Consider the following 10,495-nt stretch of genomic DNA (forward strand, 5'->3'; position numbering starts at 1 on the left):
TGCGCCGACTGGCAACCACAACGTACACCAATTCACCGACAGCTCTCCAAAACTCCCTCCCAGAGCGGCCTACCTCTCCCTCCATATCCATATCCCCTCGCTCTTGGGCCCTCTTATCTGCCGAGCTCCCACGACTACCTCCGGGAGAGGACACGTTTGGTGGAGCGCAAAGCGATAGATATTCGACCGACTCGACTGAGGGTTGGTGGCTAGGGCCAAAGTCGAGAAACATGGATAAAAAGCATGAGGACGTGGCTATGGTGGCGCAGATAGACAAGACGTCGGTGTTCCAGGAAGGTAGAGAGCACCCACGCATTTTCACTATTGGCGGGGGAGCTTATGAGATATATCTTGAGGGGTGGTTGGCTGACAATACTGTCTAGCACGAGTATTCAACCAAAGCCCAATTTCGCCTCGAAAATGCAGAGTGGTCTGTCTTTCAATTGTCGTCATGGCAATGGCAATGCTTTGAGCTAACACCTGCAGATATTAACGAAGCTGGCTTTACTCCTCTTCACGGGGGAGAGCTGGGGGCGGCAGGAGGCTACAACTCTCTTTTTTGGAAGTGCGCTTGCCCAATTCTGCACATAATTGACTATGCTAAATCCCTTCAGTCTCGAAGCTCTTCCAGAATAAAGATGCTTCCCTCCGCCAGATGGTCTACCTGGTCATCAAGGAACTCGCTGGCTCCGCAGACGACGTTATCATGGTCACATCCTCCATAATGAAGGACACATCCGTCGGTAGCGACGTAGTTTACCGACCAAACGCCATCCGCGCCCTCTGCCGTGTCATTGACGCCTCTACTGTACAGGCTATCGAACGTCTCGTCAAAACCTGCATCGTCGACAAGAACCCTTCCGTTTCTTCCGCTGCGCTCGTGTCCTCATACCACCTTCTCCCCGTTGCGAGAGATGTCGTCAGGAGGTGGCAGTCCGAAGCAGCCGAAGCCGCATCCGGCGGTAAATCTGGAGGCGGCTTTTTGGGTGGGTTCGGAGGAAGCTCACATAGCGCTCTGCAGGCTAGCACGAACTATATGACGCAGTACCATGCTATTGGGTTACTGTATCAGATGAGGTCGGGCGACAGAATGAGCTTGGTCAAGATGGTGCAGCAGTATGCAGCAGCAGGTGTTGTCAAGAGTCCAGCTGCTACTGTCTTGCTCGTGAGGCTAGCAGCGAAGCTTGCTGAAGAGGATCCGAATCTGCGAAAGGTATGATATCTGGTATCTGGTAAACTGATTAGGGATTAATGCTAACAAAGCACAGCCGATGATGCAATTACTTGACGGATGGTTGCGCCACAAGTCAGAAATGGTTAACTTCGAAGCCGCAAAGGCGATATGCGACATGCGCGATGTTACGGATGGTGAACTTGTGCAGGCCGTACATGTTCTTCAACTATTCCTCACGTCTCCTCGCGCGGTCACGAAATTCGCCGCTCTAAGGATATTATCTACTATGGCTTCGTTCAAGCCGGATGCAGTCCGATCTTGCAACCAAGATATCGAATCTCTCATCACGAACTCGAACCGTAGCATCGCGACATTTGCCATCACAACTCTTTTGAAGACTGGCAATGAATCCTCCGTCGACAGGTTAATGAAACAGATCTCCGGCTTCATGGCTGAGATTACCGATGAATTTAAAGTCACCATCGTCGAAGCCGTTCGCACCCTGGCTCTGAAGTTCCCCAACAAGCAATCCGGGTTCCTTGCATTCCTCAGCGGCATCCTGCGTGACGAGGGTGGCTACGACTTTAAGCGAGCTGTAGTTGAGGCTATCATGGATCTGATTCGATTCGTCCCAGATGCAAAGGAAGATGCTCTAGCTACTCTTTGCGAGTTTATCGAAGATTGCGAGTTCACCAAACTTGCTGTTCGAATTCTCTTCCTGCTTGGTAGAGAAGGTCCATCAACACCGCACCCTACCAAGTATATTCGGTACATTTACAACCGAGTCGTACTAGAGAATGCCATCGTACGAGCTGCCGCTACTTCCGCATTGGCTAAGTTTGGTGTTGGGTGAGTGACCACTTTTGGTCTTCTGCAATCCTTTTACTGACAGCGTGTAGCCAAAAGGACCCGGAGATTAAGAAATCGGTGCATGTTCTTCTGACCCGTTGTCTTGATGACGTCGACGATGAGGTTCGAGATCGCGCTGCACTAAACCTTAGATTAATGGACCAAGACGATGACCTGGCAATCAAGTTTATCCGCAATGGTGAGTTCCCTGCCCGCCTCCAAGAAACCGGGCTGACACACCCAGATTCAATGTTCTCATTACCAGTGCTCGAGCACCAGCTTGCCATGTATGTCAGCTCGGATTCGCGAGGTACCTTCGAGAATGCTTTCGACATATCCAAGATCCCCACTGTCTCCCGTGAGCAAGCGGACGCAGAAGACCGTACCAAGAAGATCGCCACTGCTACCCCGACTCTCAAGGCACCAAGTACTGGACCCAAGGGACCCGCAAAGACAAGTGCCGACGTTGCAGCATCTGCCGCAGCGACGGCTCAGAAATATGCTGCGGAATTGCAGAAGATTCCGGAACTGGCAGCATATGGCGGCGTGCTCAAGTCCAGTGCTGTTGTGGAGCTTACCGAGTCCGAAACTGAATACGTCGTCTCTGCCATCAAGCACATTTTCAAAGACCATGTTGTCATTCAATACGATATCAAGAATACACTTCCTGAGACCGTACTTCTCGATGTCCAGATGGTAGTCTCGCCAGAAGACGACGGCGACGTTCAGCTAGAAGAAGAGTTCATTATTCCCGCACCCAAACTAGTCACAAACGAGCCTGGTACCGTCTACGTATCCTTCAAACGTCTAGAGACCGAGTCACAATACATCGCCACCTCATTCACCAACGTCCTTAAATTCACTAGTAAGGAAATAGATCCCAGCACCGGTGAGCCCGAAGAGGGCGAAGGCTACGAAGACGAATACCAAGTCGAGGACTTGGATCTGAACGGCGCGGATTACGTCGTTCCGGCTTACGCTGGAAGCTTTGAAAACATCTGGGAGCAGGCGAATGCCGATTCTGCGGTTGAGACGCTACAGTTGGGGAATATGAAGAGTATAGCTGGTAAGTTCTCCCCTCTGTTTTCTGTCCCATTTTTTTTGGAATGGAGGTGTTTGCTAATGCAGAGGCAGATGCAACGGAACAACTCACAAAAACTCTCTCGCTACAGCCATTAGAAGGCACGGATATTGCGCTCTCGACATCAACACATACGCTCAAGCTTTACGGTAAGACTATCACTGGCGGTAAGGTTGCGGCGATGGTTAGGATGGCGTATAGTGCTAAGACAGGTGTGACGATGAAGATTGAGGCCAGGAGTGAAGAGGAGGGTGTTGCGGCGTTGGTGGTTGGTAGTGTGGCATAGGCGGAGCACACGTGGTTTGGGGGATAGATTGCGGGTTGGGGACATGAACTAGGTTTGTGATGGAATGCATGGGATGATGCAATGAGATATGAAACATAAGAAGGAAGCATGGGCGGTGGGTAGGGCACTTGAATGCCGCTTTGTTGTTGCGTTTTACGGGGTGTGAGGGATGGCACTAGATTATGGCTGTGTGGAAAATGAGGGATAATTTTATAAGTTCAAACAACAAATCTGGGATCGTGGAAAGTGCTGGGAAAAAAATTCATGAAGTATCCCGGTTGAAATCTCTGGACAGTTATCCATCGAGATTATATCCTTTGTTATGCCATTCCTAGATGAATGAACCTTCTCACCATCTCTCCAAGAATTGCACGGCCCAGTGAAGAATCACAGTAACGTACATCCTTCCGTTCATTTATGCTTCCCACAAGCTGGGTGCTTGTTCCTAATTCCCCGAGAACCCACATCTCAGCTAGCTGCTGCAAGACAATTCTCTCCCCTCCCAATTCCCCCGCCTATAAGCCCAGCCCCTCATCACAATTCAGCCCATACAAGCACCACAACTAGCCGTCCCCACCAACGGCATTGGAGGCCGACTATCCCTCGCATTCGCCAGCCTCCCTACGCCCCTACTTCCCCCTCCTACACCTCCGTCTCGTCGTCCGGATGCGTGGTATTGCCCTTGATAGCTATCGGCCGAAGGCCGGGGGTTCCCGGGTCGGAAATAAGTGGACGCGGAAGGGGAGAGACTGAAGGGCGAGCCGCGCGCGGCGGACCAGGTGTCGAGACTGAAGAGTGTAGTAAGGTAGAGGGCAAGAAAGGTGAAGAGGGTTGCTGGGAGGGAAGAGGGTTTGCTAGTGGGGATCAGTGAGGGCGTGGGATTGGGGATTGTTTGGGGGGGGTGGGGAAGGGGTACTTTTCTGAGGACATTGTTGCTGTTGGTTGTGGAGGTCGTGTATGAGATGAGGTGAGGTGGTCTCAAGATTCTTGGGTTTGTTCTCGGTCAAGACTATGGGCGTAGGCACGTGGTAGGTAGAGAGCTTGAATAGCGAAGGCAGACGTGTGGTTTAGTGTTCTCACTGCGCTGTGCCGGTTCCTGTTCGACCGAAGGATTGGGCTTGGTTGGCGTGTTGGTCCAATCCCAATCAGTCGGTCGCGCTATGTTTAGCCCCATGTTTGACTACGCGACAAACAGGACCAAAATTACGCGGACTCGAACTCAAACTTCAGTGTTTACCCGAACCCTCTCCCCACTCCTGCTACCTGCCCGTGCTTGCTGGGAGCTGGTTGGTAGTCATGGTTGATAAGGAGAAAAGCAAGGTCCGTAGATCTTTAACCTGAGACCAGGCATGTAAACGCTGATGTCGAGGAATCATGGCAGAAGCGCAAACGCACCTCCGTCGTTATCCACCAAGGCAGCAAAGATGCCAACGACAACGCCAATGAAAATTCTACATGGCACCTAGATGCGCTGATCGAGAGCGAGCTACCAAGACCGACACCCAAAAACCCCGATCGTCAAGTCAAGAAGATGCGCAAGGGCGAGAAATACCGGCCTGAAAGCCCTCATGAGGGATTGTCGAAAGATGTCATTGGATCAGTCAAGAAGGGTAGGAGCAAGAAGACGGAAAGTATGGTTGTGGATGTGGACGTGGATGCGCGGGATGAGTCGCTGGATACCATAGTCCAGACCTCTGACGATGATGGGCTAAAACCTCCAGCTTTGAAGAAGAAAAGGAGGGGTAAAGAGACGGGCGATACATCAGATCATGGGGCTGCGGTTGTTATGCAGGCTGATAACGGAGGTGTTCGTGCATCCAGGAAGGGTGTGAAAGACGTGTATGCCAAACAGAAAGAGATGCACACGGAGATCGAGGTTGAGAGTGATGGTGTGGATGAGGATTGGCCGGCGAAAAGTCGTCGGGTGAAGATTGCTCCGGGAGGTGTAGTGGAGAATAAGGTCGTTGAATTGGACACTTCGAAGCCGTCTGCGGTGTTCAAGCCAAAAAAGGGAAGACCGTGGACGTTGAGTATTGCGGTGCCAGGAAGCTTTATTGCTAAGTATGCTTGTCCTACATCTTTTCTTGATCATTATCTTTTAGTCGTCTTTGCTTTATCTCTCCTTGATCGCCTCCGGACCAGCGATCCTATTTCTCAATAAACCCCTCCTCCTTACTATCTTCATTCTTCAGAATCCAATACCAAATCTCTAACTTCCCCCAGTGTACTGAACTTCGACCAAAAGAACTCGCTCGCCGGCCGCATCGCCCGCGCCGCAGCCGTCTTCTGCGTCGACGAAATCATAGTCTTCGACGACGACCCCAGCACACTACCGAGCCAAAAGCTCGCACAAAAGAAACACCGTAACAAGTCCAAACCCGAAATCCTAGCCGAAGTCCTTCCTGACCAAGAGCCTTGGGACAATCCCGACCAGTTCTTGTTCCATCTACTAAGTTACATGGAGTGCCCGCCGCATTTACGGCGACGGTTGTTTCCCCAACATGCGAATCTGAGGGGTGCTGGGTCGCTGCCGAGTCTGGATATGCCGCATCATCATCGGCCAGATGAATGGTGCGAGTACCGAGAAGGCGTGACTATACAGGCGCATGAAGCCGAGGAGTTAGCAAGCCGCCATTCCGCGAGCGTGAGCGAGTACGCATCACCAGCACGACCGGCCAAGCTCCACAAAAAACCACCTCCAAAGAAAAAGCCCGCCAAAGATCAGGAGTTCAGCTTCGTCGACTGCGGCCTCGGCCTGCCCCTCAAATTACCGTACACTATCCCGCCAAACAACCGCGTCACGCTCAAATTCTCAAATCCCGATCCACCACCTGGCTGGCCACACCTCACTCAGGAGACCGTCGATGGTCTGGAGTTCGATTATACGCTGCCGTCGGTGCCGCGTGAAGAAGCAGGTTACTATTGGGGATATACAGCACGTCGTGCAGAATCACTCTCCGCTGTCTACACCGAATGTCCATTTGATTCCGGTTATGATTTCAGTATTGGGACGTCGGAGCGTGGTGTTCCTCTTTCTTCAATAATACCAAAACCCCACCCCTCCTCCTCCTCTCCCACCTCCAGTTCAAAATCTAAGTTCAATCCCGAAGAATCCTCCGCCCACACTACCTCTCTTCCCTCCCAATTCCAGCATCTGCTACTCGTCTTCGGCGGCGTCCACGGTCTAGAACCCGCCGTTGCTAATGATCCGGTGTTAAAGATGAAAGGTTTAACTAAGGAGACGGCGAATGAGGCATTTGATGCCTGGGTTGATCTTGTGCCTGGGCAGGGCAGTCGGACGATTAGGACTGAGGAGGCGGTTTTGTTGGGGTTGATGGGAATTAGGGGGTATGTTGAAAGGATAGATATTTGAGAGTGCGGGGAGGAGGGAATGTAAACCCGGTCTTTATAGAGATGGTGACTGGGTGTGGCAAGTGTATATTATTATCGTCATGCCAAACATGAGCATATTTAATATCTGTAGTGAAGAGATTTGGGCAGTCGAAATCATGAGGCACGGGTAATTCGAAGTCAAGGTACATGTGGAGGAGACTCCCTTCTATTCATGATTTCATATCTTTCTGATTTACAAATACCACCCAACTCAGACATATGCGTCCATCTAGTAATGTCTTACAAGTAATCACAAAACACAACACGAGGGAAGCTGCTACGAATAACAGCAATAATGTCAAAAAAGATAGAAGGGATAAGCAAGACCTCATCCCCACTCAAAAACCAGAAGCTCTAACAGCAAATGCCACAAAGAAATCCTAGCTTACTGCATCAGCTATGTCTTATCCCTTTCGCATGCACGCAGAGAGAGTTTTAGTTACATACTTCAGCGTCTTATCTTTTTCACTTTTACTTGAGCTCAGGTTCTAGTAGCTAGATCTAGCAGCTATGGCGACGACTTGTTTTCCTAATTAGGGATAAATGTACCCCAAGGGTTGCAGGCGAATAAAAGCTACTGTCCATCTTCTCTTCACATAGGTTTTCTTGCTCTTTATTCTCTTCATTCGTATCAGCTGGGGCGGAAAACGTGTGGTCTTACTAATATCGTAGGCCTGTGATCTCGCTCTAATTTAGTGCCTCATGGGTTCCACGGTAGATATGTCAATAACGTAAGCGTATTTCGTCGGCCGCCTGTTTCAATTTTTAAAAAGGATTATGTCTTGTTCAAGACGAAAAGGATGATGGCCATATATACTATATTACCGAGACCTCCATTCTAGTTCCACGGGATAAGGCAGCTTATCGTACATCCGCAATGAGTGCTCCTTTTGGGGTAGCAGCCATGTTTTAAATTGCGTTGAGTCAGGTGTCCAAGGTGTCGCTTCAAAACAGATCAAACTTATGTTGCGTGGTCTTGGTATACTCTTCAAGGACTTCTCCAACGTCAACCTTACTATTAACCCAATTGGCCTCAATAGCCTTGCCAAACTGGCCAAACCCTCGGACAAGATAGGGTCTGTTCCGGCCGCAGGCAGCTGTCTGACAACTACGTCTTGTGCGAAAGCGGTGGCATCCGTGAAGGCCGTTCGGTACGGTCCGCCAATTTGACTAACTTTGGCTCATGTTGGAGTAAAATGGTGACGATATTACCCTTTCCGCTACTTGTTGCAGCCTAAAGTTACTGTAAGATCCACGAGGGTAACGTGTAGAGGCGCCGATATCAAAAAGTATTTTGATTACATCAACAAAGCCGTTGCGCGAGGTAAATATGAATCTATCACCACCATAGCCTACGAAAAGTTTCACAACATCATACCCATTCAATGAAGCCATCGGAAGAGCGTTCAAGTAAAGGCTGCCTTGGAAGTTGAACTTCAACATCTTGTTCCAGGAGGGTTGTTGGCGGTATGGAGATTTTCGTTGAGAGGTGTTCCTGACTGAATATTTTCGCAATCTTTCTATTAACTTGGACAGCTCCAGTCCCGTATGTCAAACATTGTTTGTCTAGAGTTTCAAGCTGCCTTGGAAAGCAAGAGGTAGAGAAAGAGCATCAATAGAATACTTTTCTTGGCGCGTGTACCGCGGTGAGACACTGCCGTGCAACCACAATACCGACGTGGCTGCTGTAACGGGAACTGAGACGTTTTAGCAGCAACTGAGAGGGGGCAGCTGAGAGGAACACCTTGCAGTTGGACATCGGCGCCCCACTACAGAAGCAGCAACGGACCAACGAGCGACGAAGACACTGCGAGCGAAGCCTTCCACTACAGCCTTGTCCTCAAAGCCGACACCCGGGAAGGCATCCATACCAATGGCCTCGCTCCAGTTCTCACACTCGTCAGTACCGCACTCAGATCAGCCCCGTGCTCCACAATGTGAATAAAGCGCCTTGTGAGCTTATCTATAGGCCCGTGAGAATCACACTCTTGTCGTCAAGTCATTTGTTGTAGCACCGGATGAAAGTGAGACACATTCCCCCCTAAATAAACTAGGGTTGGGCAATGTTTGGAATTACTAGGAACACCATTGGTCAAGGTGCAAAACCTGAAGTGAAGCTCATTTCTGAGAGTTGCGGCACAGTGATCAGTGATAGACTGACGAGGGTGTGTGATGCTACTAAATAGGTCGAATTAGCACTGACTAAACTGGATTCTGGAACCTTACCGAGGAAGCTCTGGCCGCCTAAGCCTGAATTCCATGAGGAATAATACTTGTTAGTAACACAGACATTTTCCTCAGGTTTGATTGATACAGCAACCCGCACCCATAGTAGGAAAAGGCTTTCGAGATGAAAGTGTATGGATGAACATTCGAGGCCATTTATCCGTCTGCGGATGCCAAAGCCGATAATTGGAGCTTCGATGTCAAGCTATAGTGAATAAATTTGCACTTCAATATGTCTGGAGGTGGCGTGGCCCTTTCAAGATGATCAGGCAGGGGCATTTTGTGGACGATACAAGAAGACGCTCCTAAACCTAGTTTGAAGACTTCACAACAACCGCTACTGTTTACAAGATGATCAGACAGCCAGATAGAGACAGACACAGAATCATTTTCCCAACCAGACACCAAGCTTCACAAAACAATACACCCCAGCAACGCTATACTGTCCCACCCTAATTCATGACCCCGATTCTTCATCCACCATTCAACAATGAAGCTGCTCAACACCCACGATTCGCAATCGCCTCCCTCAACTCCTCCACCATCTCCGTATGTCCCACTTCCTCCAGACACCTCAACATCCTCCCCAAAATCACGTTATCCTGCCGAATAACCTTCGTGCCCGTCTGAAAAATATCCATTTTATTGAACGTGGGAGGCTTCGTGGTTTTCGACGCGTTTATATTATTTGCCTTGAGTCTCGTCCATCCCGCAAGTTCAGGGATGTTGGGATTTGCTTCCAGCAGAGCGTCTTGTAGTGCCGACCTACACGCACTCTCATCCATACGACATTTCGCCATGGTGGCCGCCCTTTTTCGGGAAGCTTCTTTAGATCCATATCCAGATCCAGATCTAGAACTAGAGGCTTTACGACGGGAGGGTGTTGTCTTTCTAAATGTATGTGGTGGAAAGTCCAGACTTCGATCGCAAGCAAAGGAAAAATGCGGAGTGGAATCTTGATGCGGTTGTGGAGGTGAAGGTGGAGAATTCAAGGTTGGAGAGTGCGCGGAAGATGAAGATCCAGAGTTAGAAGCAGAATATTGGTTCCGGGGTACGTCTGGCCGCAGCGGCGTAGAATTTGGCGTTCCGAGGTAGACGCAAGAAGCTGGAGGACTTGAGGAATAGACTGAGGACGTGGCTGTATGTCCACCGAGCACCACCTTAAGCGACGGGAGTTGATGAGTTGCCTCATGATGACTTACATTAGTTAGTCGTGCGTGTATCTAAAGGCTTGTGACAAGGAACTTACGTGACCGGCGCCGTGGCTCTGAAGGGTTTAGTAGCAGAGCGCTCGGTCTTGAAAGAGGGCCTGAGTGATGGCGCCGAGTTCATGTTAGCGAGTGATGGAGTAAGAAATTTAGGAACAGTTAAAGACAAGAGAAGGGACTGTTACAAAATAAAGCCACGAAGAGAGGCTCAGGAAAAACAGACTCCCAAACCCTTTTATACAACCCCAGTCACAAACATGGTAGAAATCAGAGCTAGC

The 10,495-nt window shown here is 49.9% G+C and overlaps 4 protein-coding genes across 4 annotated transcripts; 2 read left to right on the plus strand and 2 right to left on the minus strand.

The window, feature by feature from the left end:
• Positions 1–2: 2 nt before the first annotated feature.
• On the plus strand, positions 3–3,390 carry BDR25DRAFT_277003 (coatomer subunit gamma; the record flags this gene model as incomplete). Its single annotated transcript, XM_033687585.1, has 8 exons — positions 3–297; positions 384–430; positions 487–565; positions 615–1,213; positions 1,269–2,023; positions 2,074–2,222; positions 2,268–3,089; positions 3,152–3,390. Exons 1-8 carry the CDS (start codon positions 231–233, stop codon positions 3,388–3,390), a joined length of 2,757 nt encoding a protein of 918 aa, XP_033554105.1. The 5' UTR covers positions 3–230.
• Positions 3,391–3,638: 248 nt separating this feature from the next.
• On the minus strand, positions 3,639–4,489 carry BDR25DRAFT_300254 (uncharacterized protein). The gene is made up of 2 exons (XM_033689332.1): positions 4,307–4,489; positions 3,639–4,244 (listed from the first exon to the last, which is right to left on the minus strand). Exons 1-2 carry the CDS (start codon positions 4,318–4,320, stop codon positions 3,932–3,934), a joined length of 327 nt encoding a protein of 108 aa, XP_033554106.1. The 5' UTR covers positions 4,321–4,489; the 3' UTR covers positions 3,639–3,931.
• Positions 4,490–4,763: 274 nt separating this feature from the next.
• BDR25DRAFT_44835 (DUF171-domain-containing protein) lies at positions 4,764–6,780 on the plus strand. Its single transcript, XM_033698584.1, has 2 exons — positions 4,764–5,451; positions 5,614–6,780. The coding sequence occupies exons 1-2, from the start codon at positions 4,922–4,924 to the stop codon at positions 6,761–6,763; spliced, it is 1,680 nt and encodes a 559-aa protein (XP_033554107.1). The 5' UTR covers positions 4,764–4,921; the 3' UTR covers positions 6,764–6,780.
• A 2,661-nt stretch (positions 6,781–9,441) lies between these two features.
• Positions 9,442–10,396, minus strand: BDR25DRAFT_339222 (uncharacterized protein). The gene is made up of 2 exons (XM_033693359.1): positions 10,259–10,396; positions 9,442–10,206 (listed from the first exon to the last, which is right to left on the minus strand). The coding sequence occupies exons 1-2, from the start codon at positions 10,339–10,341 to the stop codon at positions 9,510–9,512; spliced, it is 780 nt and encodes a 259-aa protein (XP_033554108.1). The 5' UTR covers positions 10,342–10,396; the 3' UTR covers positions 9,442–9,509.
• Between the last annotated feature and the right edge of the window lie 99 nt (positions 10,397–10,495).

The sequence above is a fragment of the Lindgomyces ingoldianus genome (assembly GCF_010093535.1).
Source record: "Lindgomyces ingoldianus strain ATCC 200398 unplaced genomic scaffold BDR25scaffold_2, whole genome shotgun sequence".
In the NCBI taxonomy this organism is placed as follows: Eukaryota; Fungi; Ascomycota; class Dothideomycetes; order Pleosporales; family Lindgomycetaceae; genus Lindgomyces; species Lindgomyces ingoldianus.